The 20,931-nt window shown below is 36.8% G+C and overlaps 2 protein-coding genes and 1 pseudogene across 2 annotated transcripts; all 3 read right to left on the bottom strand.

The window, feature by feature from the left end:
• Positions 1 to 256: 256 nt before the first annotated feature.
• Positions 257 to 8,641, bottom strand: LOC107559951 (B-cadherin-like; annotated as a pseudogene).
• LOC107559941 (actin-binding protein anillin-like) lies at positions 7,777 to 16,604 on the bottom strand. Its single transcript, XM_016243974.1, has 19 exons — positions 16,497 to 16,604; positions 15,992 to 16,057; positions 15,582 to 15,758; positions 14,156 to 14,631; positions 13,699 to 13,793; positions 12,747 to 12,876; positions 12,530 to 12,665; positions 12,260 to 12,424; positions 12,034 to 12,160; positions 11,859 to 11,907; positions 11,662 to 11,727; positions 11,538 to 11,570; positions 11,250 to 11,271; positions 11,056 to 11,165; positions 10,741 to 10,794; positions 9,999 to 10,085; positions 9,446 to 9,553; positions 9,219 to 9,355; positions 7,777 to 9,054 (listed from the first exon to the last, which is right to left on the bottom strand). Exons 2-19 carry the CDS (start codon positions 16,047 to 16,049, stop codon positions 8,892 to 8,894), a joined length of 2,193 nt encoding a protein of 730 aa, XP_016099460.1. The 5' UTR covers positions 16,050 to 16,057; positions 16,497 to 16,604; the 3' UTR covers positions 7,777 to 8,891.
• Positions 16,605 to 17,136: 532 nt separating this feature from the next.
• Positions 17,137 to 20,513, bottom strand: LOC107559637 (pyruvate dehydrogenase [acetyl-transferring]-phosphatase 2, mitochondrial-like). Its single transcript, XM_016243536.1, has 2 exons — positions 20,441 to 20,513; positions 17,137 to 19,931 (listed from the first exon to the last, which is right to left on the bottom strand). Exons 1-2 carry the CDS (start codon positions 20,502 to 20,504, stop codon positions 18,304 to 18,306), a joined length of 1,692 nt encoding a protein of 563 aa, XP_016099022.1. The 5' UTR covers positions 20,505 to 20,513; the 3' UTR covers positions 17,137 to 18,303.
• Between the last annotated feature and the right edge of the window lie 418 nt (positions 20,514 to 20,931).

The raw sequence follows: 20,931 nt of genomic DNA, 5'->3' as shown, positions 1-20,931 counted from the left end.
TGGACTCTCATTCTGACGGCACCCATTCACTGCAGAGGATCCACTGGTGTAAGTAATGCAATGCTACATTACTCCAAATCTCTTCTGATGAAGGAACAACTCATCTACAGCTCAGATGCCCTGAAGTTGAGTCAATTTTCTGCACATTTTCATTTTTGGGAGAACTATATTCCTTTAATGACTTACACCATATTTGGTAACACATTTCACGTCACACTTTTATATAGATACTCCTATATAGTGATCAGAGCACATATCACTCTTCTTCTCCTCCAGCAAACATATCAGCCAGTCTTCTGAACTGAGGTCCCCAGTTCTGCAGATGCTGGAAGTCCTGATCTCCATCACCGATGGACGACTGCAGAGAGCTGAGAGATCCGGATATAGACCCCTCACCCTCATGAGCAAACACCAGCATGTGTTTCATATGTCATACGGTGCCACAAAGTGGTCATCATCTGCTGTGCACAAATTCTACAGAAACACAGAGTCTAGTATTTAACACATGCATGTAACTTTTGATGGTGGTGATTTTGTTGTGGATGCTTTTCAGGATTTTTTGTTAATCCAAACCCAGGGCCAATATGCATGTTGAACTTTCAGAAATCATGTTGACTCTTATGCAGATACACATAAACACTCTTACTATACCTCATAAATGAAGCTTTCGATATCTTAATTCTCGTCTGGATGTTGCCGATAGAAGACCGTTGGTGAGGCCATTGGGGCAAAATCAGTAAAGAAAGCCTCTAGTCTGCTGCACAATAGGACCATATCAAAATCCTGTAACATGCATGTACATACACAACATAAACACTGATAAGTCTTGATAAAAGTAAAGTTAATTGAACATATGTGGAAGAGCTTGTGCACCTGGTCCTGTTCGCCTCCTCCGTTCTCATTGTAACATAAAATATTGTCCCTGTCTTCTTCTGTATGGTTGAACTGTTCCCACTGAACTTTTCTCCCACACCTCCTCTTCAGGAGAAGCAACAGTAACAGCACTATAGAAAAAAAGATTTTTTTTTTTGAACATCACTGTTATTAGTAGTGACTTTAAAGGCCAGCTTCTTTATAATCATGAAAACACACACATATATGTATTTATAGATTAATACTTTTTTGAAATCAGAAATTAATACTTTTTCACAAGGAGGCTTTAAATTGATCAGAAGTGACAGAAATCTTTTGTAATTGTGAAAGTCTAGACTATTTCAAATAAATGCCGCTCTTTTGAACTTTCTATTTTTATCAAAGAATCCTGATTTTAAAAAAAATTAAATGTAGCTTTGCACATTTTAAAATTGATTAAAACAGTAATACATTAAAATACTATTTTGGTAAATTACAAACCTTTGGTGAACATAACATTTTCTTTAAACAAAAAATTAATCACTCACACACAAAATTATTATAATATATATATATATATATATTATAAAATAATACTTATAAACATATATTCACATTTAGACACTCATAATGATCACCTCCACTCTTATAACCTCTTGGAGTTGTACATATGCAATACCAGGCTGTATTAGCCAAGAGCCAGACGTCTGAGCAGCTTCAGCAACACCACACTGCCCGAGAAACGAGGGGAGAGCAGAAGTGTAGGATATCCAATATATTTACAACAGATTAACAAAACTTAATGTGAGCTAAACCAGTCCTACTGCTGGAGTTGCTGATGATAGTCCAGTTGCTTTGATATTCTGTATTTAGCTCTATAATGAAGGGTGGGCCGTTTCCTGGGCTGTCTGGATATGTGATGGTCAGACGGACGGGTTTCGGTTCAGTGAGACACATCGGGACTCTGCACTCCTCCAGCACTGGAGCGTTGTCATTAACGTCCAACAGCTTTATCACTAAATGTGCCTGTTCCATGTGGCGGGCTCATCATCTACAGAAACAAATAAACAAAGCAGTCCACACAACCTGTCTAAAGCCAACATCAGATGTGTTTTGAGTAGGGTTGCAAAAAGGTGGAAAATTTCCAGTAAATTTCAGAAATATTCCAGAAATTTTGGAAACTTTCCAGGATTTTTTTTTTTGAATATTCCAGGGATTTTTGGAAAGTTTCTGGAAATGTTCCACCCCTTTTGCAACCCTAGTTTTGAGTAACACAAAAATGAGTAGATAACAAAAATTTCATTTTTGGGTGAGCTATCCTAAAAGCTTGAATACACTACTTGACTTTTGCCCAGAGTTTTTCAGTCTGCAGATTTCATTTGACAGATTTCACAGAAAATCGCATAGTATATGATGGGCACAGGCTCAGATATTTTAGCTTCAAATTATGATTCCAAAAAATGAACATTTGTGGGAAATCTCACCCTCAGGCCATCCAAGATGTAGATGAGTTTATTTCTTCGTCAGAACATATTTGGAGAAATGGGTTACTTGTGATGGTTTTATCAGCTGTTTGGACTCTCTTTTGACAGCACCCATTCACTGCAGAGGATCCATTAGTGAGCAAGTGTTGTAATGCTCCAAATCAGTTCTAATAAAGAAACAAACTCATCTACATCTTGGATGGCCAGAGGATGAGTAACTTTTCAGCAAATTTTCATTTTGGAGTGAACTATTCCTAGTCTTCAGGCATTGGGAGCTTTATTTAAATTACTATTGTCATATGCCAGTACTAAGACCGTGTACTGTTCTTTTCTTATGAACGAGGCCTCTCTATCCAGTGAGCTCCTAACTTTGATGAGTCCAGTGTCCTCGGTGATCTCCAGCCAGTTTGCAAAGTCTTGCAACAACTTATATCTGACGTCACAACACACAAATATGTGACAGAAATGAACACGACGGACACAGCGGTGCTTACCATATACACAATAATACACCAAAAGTTTGGTTCTAACAATAGCAATGCTATGGTTTTGTTTGGATGCGTTTTTGTTACTTTTTTATAATTGTATTTAGGTTTAATTTATTTTTTATTTTAGTTTGTATGTATTTCCATTTGGAAAGTTTAGTGCTTCAACTTTCAACATTTCCAATTTTTTAGTTCAACTTTTTCTTGAACTAAAAGTGAGTGCTCATGAAAAAAAAAACTCACTGTACTAGACAAAAAGTCTGGGGTCTGTAAGATTTTTTTTGTATTTTTGAAAGAAGTCTCTTATGCTCAGCACAGCTGCATTTTTATGAGCAGAAATACAGTATAAACAGTAATAGTGTGAAATATCATTACATCTAGTATTTAAATTACTGTTTACTATTAGAATATATTCCTGTGATGGCAAAGCTGAATTTTTTTAATAATCTTTCAGAAATCATTGTAATATGCTGATTTGTTCCTGATTTGACAAATGTAAATCGAATAAACAAATATGTGAATGCTGTAAAGCTTTTGAGCTACAGTACAGTGGTTACAAAATTGGTTTTATTAAACTTCTCATTCGGTGTGTATCACAGCCTATTTGAAGTAAATGGTTTACCATCAGGTTTAGATTTCCTGAACAACTTGATAAAAGTTGAGTCACTGTGTAAGTTAACGTTAGACCTTTTGCTCCGTTAATCAGATAAGAGAGACAAGATCATTCCAAATTTAGCCTAATATACACATGTTAGTAATGCATGCTGTGAAAGTAATACATGAAGTGCAGTCACAGTGTCGTATGTTACAGTACAGGAAAATTTCGCTAATGTGGAGTAATTTAAAGTAAATAGTCCACATCTGACACATTGAATTAGTGGTTATGTGAAATAATATTTCTACCTTTAATCAGCACAGGCCTGGTTTCAGAATCAAATCAGTGCTTCTGAAATTAGTAAGGCATGCACATCTATTTCGACATATATCTATTGCTGTGGTTATCATTACTGTCAATCATTACAACTTTGTCTGTGTGCATTGAATTTATTTAATACACGAGTTTCACAATTTGAGTTGAATTACTGAAATAAATGAACTTTTCCACGACATTCTAATTAAAAATTCTGAATGTATTCTATGTAGCGCAAAGAGAACTCCCTTTATAATTTCTGAAAATCTGTCACTCAGTTCACTGCAATCTCACAGTTTCATTATAATCAATGAAGCTCTCAACACAACACAATCAAAGTGCCTACACTTTGTTATAATTAAAGTAGCTTGCAAAACTCAGGATTGAACAAAAAAGTCTGGTGTTTTGAGTGGACTGTGACTTAAACTGAAAAACCACTGATTGGTCATTGGGTTCAAGAAATCAATAGATATGTCTCTGATTTGCTACATTCCTCAACGTTGCTCTAAATAGAAAACATTGACGCTCTCTAGAGTGCAAGCACAAATACACACAATTCACTTCCATTCTTTCCGGGGGAAAAAAATGTATACACTATGAATGAAACAAGACTAAATTTGTACTAGACGTGTGAAATTAATGTGAAATAAAAATATATTTTTTTAGTAATATTAGTGCTTTAATTTAGTTGCCAAAGCAACATTTCTAATTCTTATTTAATTTTTATATTTGATTTCAGCTTCACTAGGTTTATATTAACAACAACAAATATTTTACCGATGTCCTTGCTACGTTTCTTTGCGTTGATCATGGTAATATCCTTGCTGTCTATGGAGGGTCAGAGAGCTCTCAGATTGCATAGAAAATATCTTAATTTGTGTTCCGAATTTGGGTGAACCAACCCTTTAATTTCAGTCTTAGTACCTCTCTGTCTAAAATGCCCATAGTGGCAAGGCCGATGACTCCACTGGCTAGGTCAATGTGAAACACCCCACCGTTGGGTTCCTGTCTCACCAGCTTGTAACGCACAATGCCATTTGCAGTTTCTGGGTCATCAGTATCTTTTGCCATCACTGGTATGATAGGCTCATCTGCAGTAGGAGCATAAAACATAGTATTTTACGCCATGTCAAACAATGTAAAGTCTGAAAAGGATAGAAGAATTTCCAGTCCTACTTTGTTTTTCCCTTTCTGGGACTTCACCCATAAAATGATCCTGGGTACACAAGGGTTTGTTGTCATTTTGGTCAATAACTTTGATGGTGAGTTTGACAGAGGTTTCAATTAAGCTTTGATCCTGTGCTGAAGCATGAGTTGTGACCTGCACACAGACACACATAATATACAGCATTTATCAACACAAAATACTTCTGTGAAGTTACAAGCAAACTCATACTGTTTTAGCATGTTATGTTTAAAATCCAGGTTCTTCGAGGACCGCAGGTCACTCACAATGTATTCTTCAGTTTCCTCTCTGTCCAGGCTTTTGGTGACCCATAAAATGCCTGTATATTTGTCCACTCTGAAAAGACCCTTGTGTGGCTGATCTGCTCCAGCACCTGTGATTTTATAAATCATTCTCATGGATACAGCAGCGGTGGACTTCATCTGTGGAGCAAAACATAAAAACAAAGATGAGAACTTTGCAATGTGAAAATTTAAAACAAATAAGGAGCAAACAGGACAATAACATGCAAATTAAAAACAGGATAAAGCAAAAAGGACATATAGGAGTGAGATACACCTTCACAACTTCCTTTGGGAACGGGCCTTTATCATTTTCTGGAATGCTGACATGGGGTATCAACCAATCCCTCTTTCTTCTGATCATGCAAAAGTGGTTCTGATACTTCAAGAGTGGTTTTACAAGAAAATATTTCAGTCTTTCTACTTCAAAGTTTCATGTTTAATTCAGTGTTACTTGCTGTTTCTTTGTAATTATTTGTGAAAATTCCAGCAATTTTTTCCCCCAGTTTAGTTAATGTGATGAACTACATCTGTGTTCAGAGAAACTGGCTTGAATCCACACACAAAAAAAGACCATTTGGTTAAATGTAATTGCAGAAATGTTAAGATAAATTTTAAATCAGTTGTTTGCAGATGCCACTTGATTTTGCAATGATTTTCATTTAAATTATGTAAATGTCCAAATACTTGTTGAGGCCACTATACATACAGTATTAGAAATAATCAGGAAATTCTGAAAACATTTGTAAATATAATGGTGTAATTTCAGTACCTGCCCAAGTGCACTGCTGTTTCTCTTGTCAAGCATGAAGGGTCCCTGTTGAATGGCTGCTAAATACTCTGGTATGATCTCTCCATGAATTAAGATTATCTGTTAAAAAATTGATGAAAAAAAAAACTGATCAAGTTTCAAATAATTAACGAAGTTGCATTCAATTCCTTTAGGTGAAGTAGGAACACAGAAATATTAACTCAGATGCATTAATTTTCTTTCTCCATCAAGTAATAAAATCAGCAACCAGTATTCAGTGATTTAAACAATGACAATTATGAAATAATTTATATAATTATATTGCAATTATGTAAGATCTATTGTCTGGACTCATTTGCTGACCAAAATACAGATGACAGTGTCATCTTCACATTAACATCTATAAAACAAAAAGATGAGAAAATGGCATTAAACATCACTTACCAAACACACAACACAAGAGAAACTTCCATGAGTGAATCTCTTCATCTTCACAGCAATACTGAACAATAAAAAAAAAAGAGAACTCTAGCCTGTTTTCTGTGTGTATTGTCTGCTACCTTTTCAGTTCCCCGCTTAAGCTGTACTGTAAAGTCTGATCTTAGTGTGCGTGTGTGCGCATGTTTCTTTTACTCTCATAGATTTTGTTACCATTGCCATGCATTATATGACTGATAGACTGCAACGGCTGGACTTAAAAATCATGTGTGTTCTACTGAAGAAACAAAGTCACCTACATCTTGGATGCCCTTGGGGTATGCAGATAAACATCAAATTTTCATTTTGGGGTGAACTATCCCTTTAAGGAAAGGTGCTGAAGGTAATACATCAGAGGACAATGAGATCACCAACAGATGATGGCATGTTTAAAAGCATAAAGTAACACACATGAGAGTCATGCATGGAACATTTCAATGTCAGCTGTAACAAACTACATACATAGATGTCATGCAAGTAAGTTTACAAAATAAAATATCATTATTATATATTATAATAAAATGCAGACGGTTTATAGTGCTTTGATGCAGCAACCCTTAGGGCAGATAGACAAAAGCGCTATGTGAATGCAGTCATCATGGAAAAATTACTTCATGAGAATTTTTTTTGGGAGATGCTCTATATACTGTAAATAAGTTCACATATTATTCAACACTGGCAGCAGGACATCTGGTGAGTTTGCTAGTAATAATCCATAATTAAAGGGCTCGTTCATCCAAAAATGAAGATTGTCATCATTTACCCATCCTCATGTTGTGTCAAACCTGTATGCATTTCTTTTTTCTGTTGAATATAGAATATATTTTGAAGAATGTGGATAACCAAATAACTGCTGGTAGCCATTGATTTCTATAGTATGAAAAAAAATACTATGAAAGCCAATGGCTACCAGCAACTGTTTGGTTACCGACATTCTTGAAAATATCTTCTTTTGTGTTCAACACCAAAAAGAAACACATACAAGTTTGGAATAATATGAGGATGGGTAAATGATGACAATTTTCATTTTGGGGTGAACTAACCCTAAAGCTAATTATTTGCTGAATCGTATAAATTTACTGGATAGAACTAATGATTGATTGCTTAAAGTAATTACTAACCAGCAACTTTGCACATTTAAGTTAAATTAAGTCTTGTAATAAATGTATTAACACAAACTATAAGATCCTCCACCAAGTGTAAAAGAAAAACAAACACTTCCAGCTTTAACAGCCATATTTATTTTATAGTACCTTTACCAGGATATTTCATATAATTTTATATCGTTTAACATAGTAATAGTATGAGACCCTTGGCAAAAACACATATATGGGATAGACATGGCACAGAAAAGCTTCCTATCAGTTTCACAGTTCCTAGAACTCTTTCGCAAGACAAACAGATACAACCTGCTGAAGCTTCAAATAAACCTCAAAGAAGTCATAAGGTTGTACATCACTCTCTCCCCCTGCATGAATTATCATACGGCATTTTCAGACTGACAGCTCTGTAGTGTTATTCTTATACTTGCACATTCCAGATTTTAACCCAAGAACCCCAAACGATCATCAGATTAGGTATAAACTCACTCGTTTAGTTTATGTTGGCCAGACTGTCTCCTAAAAATATAATATACACCTCACTGGATATAATGCACGGCCAAAAAGCATTCCCAAAAGCTTTTTGGTAGTAAACAATCATCAATGTTTTTCAAAATCAAAACCTAAGGAGACATACTATGAAAATGAAAATGTCCTCCCAGAAAAATAAGATATACGATTCAGGACATACTTCATATATTGTACATTCAAATAAAAAACAATTCTCCCTTCTAGATGAAGACTGCAGTTTTACAGTCACATACATTTTTCCCCAGAGTAATTGATAAAGCAATAAACATAAAAAGCTTTAGTCGAAGGCAGACAAGTAGTGCTTCCCTACTAATGCAGTAAACTTAACTATACCATGTAATTAAGGACACTCTCATACATGAGCATAATCTGAAACAGATTATTGCATTAAAAATGTAAAGCATTTCAGTTGATCATTCAATCATAAGCAACTGTCTGAATAAGGCAGGAGGATAAATAAACATTCAGATAGGCACTTTGGAGACTTACCTCATGCATTCAAACCAGACTGCTCTTACTACATGGCTTACCTGAAAATTAATGGCAATGGCAAATCCATCTATCCTTACAGTGTGGTAAACCATTCTAAAATATAGCACAATCTATAAGATGTAATGACAGATCAGAAATCTCAACAAATAAGCCACTATAATGTATGCATCTTACAAAGTAGTATGTATTTATGTAGATTTTGATGCACTATTATGTAAAACAGTTATTTTTGGCTGCTTCTATTCTCAGAAGCTCTTCTTGTATTTTTTTTGTGCCACATATGATCTTCTCTGAGATCTCCTTTCTTAGTGTTACATGGTGAGGGTTCACATGTGTGTTGTGTTACAGGATACTCTCACGAGAGTTTCTGGTGTTAGAGGATGTGCTGGCCCTGTTATCGTTAGAGACAGGCTTCCTATTCCACGTTACAGAGTCCAGTAAGGTCTGATTCAGTTTCTCCATCCAGTCAGACCTCTCCTCCCGTGTGTCCGCTGAAAACCACCACCTGAACAACAAAAGATCATTTAGATTTGAATTAAAACCAACACTCTTATTGCAAACCGATACTAAATGTTAAAGTTATAATGAAACAGAAGTAGCAGATCCTTTCTTGCGTATTGTGGAATTTTGGCTGGACTATTTCTTTGAGTAAATTCATGGATGCATTACTTCTTCAAGGTCTGGCTGTGTTCTTGCTGGAGGGTGTTTGTCTCTTCTAATTCAAAGGTGTGGGGCCGTGCACAGCACTCTCGCTCCACAGGCTTTACACTGCAGAATCCAAAGAGAGAGAGACTGCCATCTGCTGGCTGGAAGAGAAGGAAATTATAAAAAAAATAAAATAAAAAAAACTTTAATGAGGAGGATACACATTTACACACATAATTACACAACCCCACCTTGTTGCCCATCTCATTCGGGTAGTTCCAGTAGAGCAGGTGTCCTCCTTCCAGAAGGAAGTAGAACCTCTGCCAAGCTCCAAAGCCACTCACATCCTCAAACATGGTCTACAAGAGAAGGAAGGTTACAGCATGAATTTCACAAAAACCCAGCACATTTCCTATAGACACACTTCATTAAGCACATAAAATGACAAAAGAATTCATTAAAAACAAACTGAGATCATAGATGAAATTATCATTTAAAATAAAGTACTAATGTAACCAGGGAGACCCTGTTGCAGCTCTACTATTCAACACATTATATATTCTTGTGCCCCAAGCCATTCTCAAACTTGCATTCAAATGGATCAGACTGCGACTATGAAGACAAACTGCTAACGTCTTTCACATATCTGCTTTGCAAATATGTATTGGCAACTGTATTTTCACATTTTTTGCTTATATACAAATTAGTCAAGGGACTACAGGTATGGTAAGTGCCTTTTCCATGTGATAAAACAAGCTAAACAAAACATTGACCAGTGTCTGGAAATCATACACACCAACTCACCAAAAAGCCCTGATGCTGGACGCTGGAGTGGCCCTCATTGTGCAGCCGCAGATATATGTGGCCCTCTAGAGGAGAGAGGAAGGGAACCTACACAATGTAACAAATAGGTTAGTCACGACACACTAAAAAAAAACAACAACAGATGTGCATGTAAAAATGCAGCAACACTGTACACATTTTTAGTAATGGCTTACCACATTACAGTACAGCTTTAAGAAAAAAGGCTCTAAAACAGCAATCATTTCTGAATGGTTCAAATTTAAATTACTTCTCCATTTGTAGTAACACTCCAAAATGATAACATTCAAAGAAAATTAATTTGAACTAAATCTTAAACAGCATTTATTTTACAAAAATATTTTGTAATATTATAAATGTCTTTACTATCACTTTTGATCAAGTCAATACATCTTTGCTGAATAGAAGTATTACATTTCTTTAAATTACTTCAATTTATTAATAAAAATATACATTTTTGTTACATTTTCTAGGTCTGGAAGTACAATTCCATATCTCCACAATAAAATACAGAACATAAGGAGAATAAGAGAGGGTAATTGTGGGGATATTGGTTTAATTTATCCCAAAGCAAGTTATGAATGCCATAATCATTTTATTGACCATTGCACAGGCCAGGGGATTCATGAATAGTAAAAAGATGAACAAAAGGCCCAGCAAACACACTAACACAGAAACTGTGCAAAGCCCAATAAAGCAGAGACTATGGTGGAAAGAGTGACACCTTTTCCTGAAACTCATCTCCAAGGAGTCGCCTGATTTTGCCTTCAAATTTCATCTGAGTGGAGAGAAACAGGAGAGATGGACAGAAACCCAGTTACATGACCACAACCACACCAAAGTGCAAACACAACACAGAACAACCACTGATCTCCTGTTTAACCACTTAAGTGAAAATTAAGCGTGAAGAAGTATATACAATATTTACTGATTTTAAAAAGAAAAAAAAAACTGAGTGATCATGCAACAAGTGTTCAAAAAGATGAGGACAGCAACACAGACATTCACTAATGTGAACAAAGTTTTACTGCATCAATACCTTGTCCAGAGGGAACTTGCTCTGTCCCAATGAATTCAGGGTAATCTTGTGAGAGCCCACTAATGTGAAGTTACTAGAGCGCTGGGCACTCAGACCAGGCAGAGTAGCAGCTATAACGGACGGGAAAGAAATATTAGTGGTGTCTGATACCACCAATCAACCAATGATTAAATGAGTAATTGATGAATACTCACAAGTCACACTCTGGTTAGATTTCTAGAAAAACAAAAATAAACATTGACAAGATGGACCTTTAACAGCTAAAGGTATGCTACCATTCAACAAATATAAAAACACACAATGTGCCCCATTAATGATTTTCTGAATTGTTTGTGAAAGTATTCTTATGTCTTATGAGACAATTCAAAAAGTGTGATTTTATGAACATCATAACAGAAATACAGAAAATACTGACATTTGTTTAGCTCATGTTTCATGAATGAAGCCCAATGATGGCAAGTAAACAGACAGTAGATACATACTGTGATGCTGTGGAGAATCTTCTTGGGTGTCACCTAGAAACACAAACATTTTGCAGCAACTGTGCATTGCCAAAAGTAATAAAACACTCTGTTTTCTCAACATAATGTGTGAAAGTGTACAAACCCTTGACTTTGTTGAGCTGCGGAACTGCGGAGCACTCATACTGCAGGTATTACTCCGAGTACTGGACTATAAAACAGTGGAATACATAATAACACCTAATTATGAACTAGAAAATGTAAGTTAAAGCTTAAAGAAAAAATCTTATCTTTTAAATTAATGAAAATAATTATATTTGGTTGTGCACAAACTCTACCTACCAAACTGTAGACCTCAACATCAATCTCAAAACTGGAGCGAATGTCTTGTCTGTGGAAGGAAAAGATTAAAACCAGTGTAAATCACTAATGTTGTATTTAAAAACCTTCTCTTAAAGCACTGTGCAGTTTTAAACTCTGACATCAAAGAATCATTGTATGTAGCATGTGGACTCACAGTATAATAGAAGTAGGGAAAGTGATGGTGTCTCCATTTTGGGCATCAGCAGCTGTAGCCAAAGGCGTTGCCACAATATTACATGGGCCATAACGGATCAAAACGAAGAAGTAGTGCGTTGGACGGCCTTTATAGAGACAGCAGCCATAACAAACTGTGTAAGAACATTGACCTTGTGCAGTGAAGATTCATCTTCTGCCATTAATAAATACGAATTAATGCTCACCTGTGCGAGCAGAGCACACAAACTCCACCTTGAGGGGCAGCTGTATGCTGCTGATGCTGACTGTGCCTCTGCAGGGCTGCAGAGGTGCATTCTGGGAGTCTGGTTCATCAGACTCACCCTCTCTCAGCCTGCTAACCTCTGCCAGTAATGCTGCTCGCTTCTCACCTGCATTAAACAGACAAATGAGAGCCAAATCAGAACATGCGGTCTCAGTGATTTGCAGGAGGTTCAAGTAGAGAAACGCACTTTGTTCACAAATGTTCCACTTACTAGAGACAAGCAGGAGTTTCTCAGCCTCGGCCTCCTGCTGGGAACCTTTCCCATGTTCCTCATCACTGCAACAGCTCAGAGCCTGCAGCGTCTGTGTAATGATTGTCTGCAACTTGGCTGCCTCCTCGTTTAAAGCCTTAATGGACCAAATACAATCACCTGCATCAGATCTTGAATGCATGAAGTCTCCTAAAATACCCCAGTATAAGTTTCAAACCTTAATTCTTTCCTTGATGTTGATGGGCTTTTTTGAGCAGGTCTTCTCTTGAACCTGCTTCTGAACTCCAGGGGTCAAGCTCTGAGTAGAAGGGGGGTGGATCTTCCTTTGTGAGCGGTAGGCGTCAATGCTGTCAATCGTATGAAAAACAATTGGGTAAAGAGGTAAATATCAGTGGTTGACCAATATATAGAGCTGAGTGGCTCTTGATCAATATAATACTGACATGCACTACCATTCAAAAGATTGGTGTCATTTAATATATATTAAATAAATGAACTTTTATTTAGCAAGGATGCATTAAAATGTTCAAAAATGACAGTAAAGACATTTAGAATGTTACAAAATTGTATTTCTAATTTGAAAAAATACTGTTATTTTGAACTTTCTACTCATCAAAGAATGCTGAGACATATTACCAGAGATTCCACAAAAATATTTTCAACAATAAGAATAATTTCTGTTATAGTTTCGGTTTCTGCTACAATGGTTTCTGAAGGATCATGTAACACTGAAGACTGGAGTAATGATGCTGAAAATTCAACTTCACAGGAATAAATTACACCTTAATTGCAATAATGTTTCTCAAATATTACCAGAGATTCCACAAAAATATTTTCAACAATAAGAATAATTTCTGTTATAGTTTCGGTTTCTGCTACAATGGTTTCTGAAGGATCATGTAACACTGAAGACTGGAGTAATGATGCTGAAAATTCAACTTCACAGGAATAAATTACACCTTAATTGCAATAATGTTTCTCAATATTACTGTTTTACTGTATTTTTTATTAAATAAATGGCTGATTTATTAGTCCATCACTAGTAAAAAAAAAAAAAGAAATAAAAAAGCAAGTACTACCAGTACTAAATACCAAGCTGCACAAACACAGCGATACAGAATGACAAGGCTCTTAACAAATTATTATTGTTATTATTTAAGTGAGCACACCTGTATAAAGGTGGAACACTGTCAGCAGGACTAGCTGTCATTTCTTCAGTTGAGGGCGGTTGTACTGATGGCTCAGACACAGTGATTTCAATCTTCTGTAGAAACATTCAGAAACATACACTTATTGTCTTCTTAACCAACTGATACATTTATATATATGTAATAAATTACACTTTTACACTGTAACTAAAAGGTGCATGTATCTGTATATTTGAACTTTCCATCTACACAAAGGGAAAATTCAGATGCAAAACACAGCCTGGCATTTAATTTCAAAAAGTGGCATAATTATGCTAAAAGGCATTTTGATGAAAATATTTTTGACAAGCACTTGGATTTCATTGGCAACATAATATTTAACCATATACACTGAACACACAAAGTCCTAATGCAATTTTTCCTATTCACTGGATGTCACCATATGAACAATTAAAATCTCTAAAAATCAAACCAATACCAGTGGTGTGACAACAGCCTCAACAGATTTGCTGAGAGGAGAAATAATACAGCTGGGCGGCAGGGTTAGAAAGTCCTCATCACCCATGGTGCCGCTCTCCTTCTCTTCCTTAATTTCTCCTTCACCATCTTCAACAGACTGTAGCTCCTTATCTTTATCTGTTGAAGAACTGGCTTCAGGAGTTTCTTCACCCTCTTCACACATCTCACTCTGGTCAAGAGGATCCTCATTTAATGTGACTGTGACCGGTTCCTGTTTGTCTTTCTTTTCAGCTGTGTCCGATTCTGTTTTGGCTTCCTTTTCAGTCTCTGATGAATTGCTCTCATCTTTCTCCACCTCCTCTTCCTTATTTCCATCTTCACCTTCAGCTTCCTTGTCTGCATGCTGCAGGACGTCGTCAAACATCTTGTCAATTAGAGCGGAAGTGTTCAAACTCCCAGGTTCTGTTACAGAAAAAAAATGTGGTAAATATGGTACTTAAAGTGATAGTTCACCCAAAAAGGAAAATTCTGAAAATTTAGATATTTGATGAAATCAGAGTGCTTTCTGACCCTCCATAGACAGCAAGGGTACTCCCACAGTCAAGGCACAGAAAGGTAGTAAGGACCTCGTTAAACATTCTAATTTACATATTAGGAAAAGTGCATATTGTAGATGATTTAATTGCTTTTTCACAAGTTTTAGTCTTTTTGCATTTCCCTTAAATTTCCATGCATTGGGACAAATTACATTTTAAAAGTACAAATATTTAATGTAGTCTCCACGCAAAATACAAAATGCATAATAATAATAATAATAAGAAGAATAGCATTACATGATTATACAAAAACATAGTTCTAAAGTGTTAGAACTATTTGTGTTATTAACAGATATATTTAATATGCTTACATACATATATTTAATGGTATATGTAATAGGCTTGCTATAACAAATAGGCATAACTAACATATTTCCATGTGCAGTGACAACAAATATGACTGTGGTTGCTTGTTTTTTTATGCTGCTCCGAAATATTAACAAGTTCATTTGGATTAAGCAACATTTAATAACCAGAAAAAAAAACATTATATATATATATATATATATATAGACACACACCTTGCTACGTGTACTGCGTTAAGCTAACCGAGACTTGTCATTTGCACTTATATATTGTTGCTCTTTTGTTAGTTTTGACTGCTTTTACTGTCTTCATTTGTAAGTCGCTTTGGATAAAAGCGTCTGCTAAATGACTAAATGTAAATGTAAATAAAAAAAACAGTATAAAACCTTCTTAAGCAAAAAGAATTTGAAATGTACTGGAAAATCAACTTGCTACGTTAAGACATGGGGTTGGTTGAAAAATAGCAACAAAAAAATTTTTTTTTTTTTAAATATACTTGAATTGCCAGAGTGATTTTACAAAAAGATAGATCTGAATTCCTACCATCTCGTCTCTGGCGGAGCTGCTGGACTCTGGAGCGGATGGAGGCTATGGCAGGAGTGTCTGGTTTCACCTCCAGCTCTGCCAATCTCAAGCGTGTCCTGGCAGGGGATTTCTTGGGGTCCAGGTTCTCCTCTCCCCCTGCTGCCAACCGCCTTTTCTTCAACACATTTTCAAGTTCTGCAAAACATTTTATAACTTATAACTCACACTGATATCATTACGTGGCATTAATGATTAAACTGACAATGACATATAATCTTAAAACAGAATATATATAAAAAATAAAGCTCAGTAACAAATTAATGTAGCGGACATATCTTAGACTTTGCAACAATTGACAAATGACTATACTCCAAAATGGTTTGTATGTTGAAGAGTGAAGGCGGTGACAGATGAGAACACAGTCCTACCACTAGAGGCCGAAGTGTTTTCCTCCAGCGGATCTCTCGGTCTCTTTTGATTTTCCATCTTAATACCTGTCAGCAGAAACACAGCTTTAAATCCAACGAAATTATGTTTAATTAAGACAGTCGTAAATCAAGTGTATGTTACGTATAGGTACTGACTTTTTAATTAAAATCGTTATATACAGACGTGTTACTAACTTTGTTTACACAGAACAATTTATATGGGTTCATTTCAAATTCAAATGTTCATATCAACGTCAATAACGTCGTTATTGTTATACGTCGAGTCGAGTTTTTCCATCTTAATAACTTGTATCGTTATTCGTATAACGTTATCGAGACATTGAGGCCAAAGCGCTGCGAGCTAGCAGTCATTGTTCAAAGACAAAAGTCAAGTCAAGACAAAATCCAAAGTAGTCAGAGTTGTACAGAGTAAAATGTAATGGCATTCTTTTAAATATGTTAAGTCATTTTTGTCGGTATTATTGTTCAAATATATTTTTCTTACCTCAGTAAAATAACCGTGTCAGAGTTTGTGGAATTTTCAAACGTCTGCGTCTGTCAGCTGAGCTCGAGCGTTTGAATTTCCGCGGGCGCTCCGCGCATGCGCAAAGCATCAGCACATGTCAAGTCCTCCAGAGCCCTCCAGTGGATTGACAGCGTTATAAAAATATAGAGATTATTTACAGACATTTAAAAAATAATACTTATACCTGTTATGTCACTAGATGTTGTATACATTTAAGCAATCAACTGAAGCAAAATCCGTCAAAAAAAAAAGCATCTAACTGCCTCCTCATTAAAAAAAATCTATGCCTTCACTTTTTCTGCTCTTTTATTATCCTTATTTTATGGCAAGTCGCTTTGGATAAAAGCATCTGCCAAATGAATAAATGTAAATGTAAAATCCACATTCTCATAAGAAAGCAAAGAGCTTTTCTACACATGACTACAAATGTGATACAGAATTCAGACCAGGGAATGAAATTTATCTGAATCCTTTTGAGGTAATTTTGCATAATTGTATTTAATAACCTTGTTGTTTTCATAAGAAGGCATAACATTTCCATGTTCAGAGACTACAATGTGACTTAAAATTGTCTGTTGCTTCTTTCTTTGTGCCATTCTGAAATATCAACAGATTAAGATCATTTGGATTAAACGTCTTTTAATAACCAAAGAGGCAGATTATAATGGACATCATAAAAAATACGAAGACAAAATAAAAAATTCTGCCGTGAAAATATATTATCTTGTTCCCAAATTTCCAAAAGGGAGTTTCTGAGGTTTATCACTCACATTGGACCAGAACAAATACTAACAATATAGACACATATAACAGAAATGTAAAAAGGAAAACATTGTTTACTATTAGGAAACATGGTGCACCAGTTTTACTTCATAAATCCATATACAGAACAGACCATTTTGATAAAGCTAAATTATTTTGAAATGTACTTGCGAGCTGATGTAACGTTAATGTAAAATGTAATGTGTAATACAGCCTTCAATAAAACTGGTCCCTATGACCTTCATACTTTGCACTGCAAATAATATCAGTTTAACCATTGATTTTTGTTGTGGCTCACTGTAGTAGTTGGACACACCTGCAGTCACTACAAAGTGCAAAGTGAAAATGTCTTCATTGCACAAGCAGAGAAACAAATAACGTACAGCAGAAAAAACCAAGAGTGCTAAATTCATAGAAACCTCAGACTGCACAACAAATTAAATTTAAAGCAAGTAAAATTTAGGTCTTATGGAACATATACAGAATAAATTAGAAGTAGAATCTTTATCATTATTCTAATCCTAGTGATGTAAAAAAACACACTTAGATTATTACAGATCCTAGACAAACCCAATATAACTATGATGAAAGATATGTAGACATGAACTATTTCAACAAAACGGCCAAAGCACAAGAACAGTTCTATACCAAGCAGAGACATAAAAGGTGCAAGGTATTTGCAAGAAGCTGAAAAAATAACTGGCCTTAATTATAGAAATGCTTTTTGATTTGCATGCTAGCTGTATCTGCTGCTGACGGAACTACATGAACAGAATAAGACTTTACCTTCACATTTGTAACCCACAAAAAACCCATTTAAAGTGAGTGTTTGCATTCACATTTTCCAAAACGAATTGCAAGCATCTGTTGCGAACTCAAATTAAAATCAGCTGTAGGCATTTTTATGTGTACACAACAATATAAAAGACAGTAAGGAACAAGAAAAACACATTGAAAAATTCACAGCTGAAAACAATCCTTCAAATATAATTTTATATATGAAACTTTAAAATGTTGTTCTTTATTAGTTAGTAGTTTTGCTAAAGTTCGAGTTAAAATAAATCACGGTGACAGTGATGTCGTCCCGGTACATGCGTGCTAAATCGCTAGGCAGAGCCAGCATGGTTGCCAGTCTCTCCTGGTCCATCTCTCCGTACTCATTTGTGCCCAGTGCATGACGAATCAAATGCGTGGCTCCGTTCAAATCCAAAGCGGGTGTTGCTCTGGCCTGTCGCCGCAGCAACAGTTGGTGCATTTGTCCCAAGCTGAGTTGGCTGGCTGAAACCCGTGCTTGCAGATGAATACCAGTCAGATGTTCCGCTACAAGCCTCACCGCCTCATCATTGGTCATCTCGTCCCAAAGACCATCAGAGGCCAAAATCAAAAACCGGTCCTGTGGTCGAAGCCGGTGGTAGGTGACTTCTGGTGTAGCCTCTAAATAAGGTGGGGTGAGATAATTAGGTGGAGCGTATTGATAAATATTCAGTGCTTCTAAATCAGAGTCTCCGTTCTCTAGAACACTCTGCTGGAGTTCACGACTCCATTTGAATCGAACGTCTCCAAACGCACGCAACGGCATCAGGACCCCGAGCAGCCTGTCGTCTACGATTATGGTTTGCCGTTCACTAGCCGGGTGCTGCCGCCATACCCGCTCCACCTCGGTTACATTGGCAGCGTTGTGGTCTTGTGTGAGCGGTAAAGCACTCCAGCTCCCATCATGCTCCTGGACACCCAAAACTGCCCGACAGTCTCCTGCATTTGCAACATGCACACCTTCTGGTCCAACGTAAGCCACACAAGCCGTGCAGCCAGCGAAGGCGGCCTGGATGGCCGTGTTCCGCATCAGGTCATTTGCAAGCGGCACCTGTGCCTCAAGAGAAAGATCCGTGTCCAGTCGCTGGAACGCATAGCTGAGAGCATCTGCGGGACGCATGCCGTCACTGTGTTCTTCGCTCGCCAGAAGCTCCTGCCAGTAAAAACGCAAATGATCGACATAGAGGGCTGCTGATTCCCTGTAGTTGTAGTCATTATGGTGCTTGTACCACTGCAGAATGGGCGGCACGGGTCGTAAGGTCTCCATGGCGGCCTCTAGATCCTCCAGGACGGACTCTGACATCATCGATACAGCTATGTAATAAAGCAGACGCTCACTGACCGCTTGAGCGCACGCATGTCCACCGTGTCCATCGAACATGCCAAAAAGCATGCCACGGGTCTGGAGGCAGCTGGCGCTGCTGCGTCGGTCCTCTAGCGGAGTGTTGGCTGAAAGCTGGTTGCTTTCAAACCTGAGCACTGGACTGGGACCACCACGGCCATCAAACTCTGGAATACGAACGGATTGCTCATTAGCACACAGAACTGCATTGATCTGCAGCTGGCTCAGCTGGAAGTCCATTTCACGTCTTGGAGCACGCAGTGTGTTTTCTCCTTCCTGTCCTGAGCTTCCATCTGATCGACCACGACGGGAGGAGAAGATCCGGGCTTGAGAAGGGAGCGGGAAGGTTCTACACCATGTATCAGGTAAAACATGCTGGCTGGGTGCAAAGAAACTGGTCAGATGTCTTCCACCAGTGTAAAGGAGGAGCCTTGAACGCAAATAGCCAGACATTACTGCCTGGATGCAGTGATCAAAGCAGTCTACAACTCCAGCATCTGGGAAAACACAACGTGAAATCACAATATTTAATAACAGGCAGTCTTAAATTGATCTCATCACAGAAAATGGACATTGTGCAGATTAAAAGCTGCAGAAATAGTTGTGTTTAGCAGCCTCACGTCAGTGAAAGTTACTAAATGTTAAAATTACATAGTGTTATGAACTCATAAATAATGCAAAATCTTCAAAGTATAAATCTAGCCGTCTTCGCAATGTAATAAATCCAACAACAAGGCTTTCTCGTAACTGCCAGGGTAAAACATAAAATCTATATACGTATAAACAATGTTGTGTTTACTTCATGGTTTTAGTGTAAAACGTGCTAGCATTACAAGCTAACATGGCTTTCGCGATAATTGGCTAATGTAATGGTTAATTTTAATATTTAGTGATGTTTCTCAGCTAAGTTATGTAACTGAACACATATTCTGGAATTATCTTTATAATAATTTCCTTCAAAGAGCAGCTTTAATATAAGTAAATGCTGAGTCAATCAGACACATACCTGGCCCTGCTCGCTGAATGATCTTCTTCTGCTTTTCAGTTCCATCGTAGCAGGTTGCAAACATTGAGCTCAGAGCGCCCCCTACAGGGCCGTGTGTACTCAATATTCAGATACATATATAACATCACAATTCATTAGTAATTAAATCATTTATGTTATATTATACACACAGATTAAAAATTAAATAATATAAATGACTGAATGACTAATTAATTTATTTCATTCACTATGCCGTCTTTCCGTCACGTGATTCAAAAAAGCGGCACGTGACGTTACAGAGCGGGATTATGAAGTTCTTCCGTTGAAATGTCGTTGGTCTTTCGTGTCAACGATTCTGGCCTCTTCAGCAATTTTTTTAAAAATTATTTCGTAAGAAATTAGGATTGGGTCGTGGATATAATGTAAAATAACCAAATTAAGTCGGGAAGGTAAATATTGTTGCGTTCAGCGAAGTTGAAGAAATATTTGATTAACGTTATGGATATTAACGT

The sequence above is a fragment of the Sinocyclocheilus grahami genome, unplaced genomic scaffold (genome assembly GCF_001515645.1).
Source record: "Sinocyclocheilus grahami isolate Dianchi unplaced genomic scaffold, SAMN03320097.WGS_v1.1 scaffold22.1, whole genome shotgun sequence".
Classification (NCBI taxonomy): domain Eukaryota; kingdom Metazoa; phylum Chordata; class Actinopteri; order Cypriniformes; family Cyprinidae; genus Sinocyclocheilus; species Sinocyclocheilus grahami.
This window is presented reverse-complemented; position numbering and strand designations above follow the sequence as displayed.

Coding starts and splice junctions, on each gene's coding strand:
- LOC107559941 (XM_016243974.1), bottom strand. CDS start 16,049: ATGGAAAATCAAAAGAGACCGAGAGATCCGCTGGAGGAAAACACTTCG. Junction 12,425..12,529: donor GAAACTCCTGCTTGTCTCTA/GTAAGTGGAACA, acceptor TGTTTAATGCAG/GTGAGAAGCGAGCAGCATTA. Junction 11,908..12,033: donor TTCCCTACTTCTATTATACT/GTGAGTCCACAT, acceptor TTCCTTCCACAG/ACAAGACATTCGCTCCAGTT.
- LOC107559637 (XM_016243536.1), bottom strand. CDS start 20,504: ATGTTTGCAACCTGCTACGATGGAACTGAAAAGCAGAAGAAGATCATT. Junction 19,932..20,440: donor CATTCAGCGAGCAGGGCCAG/GTATGTGTCTGA, acceptor GTGTTTTCCCAG/ATGCTGGAGTTGTAGACTGC.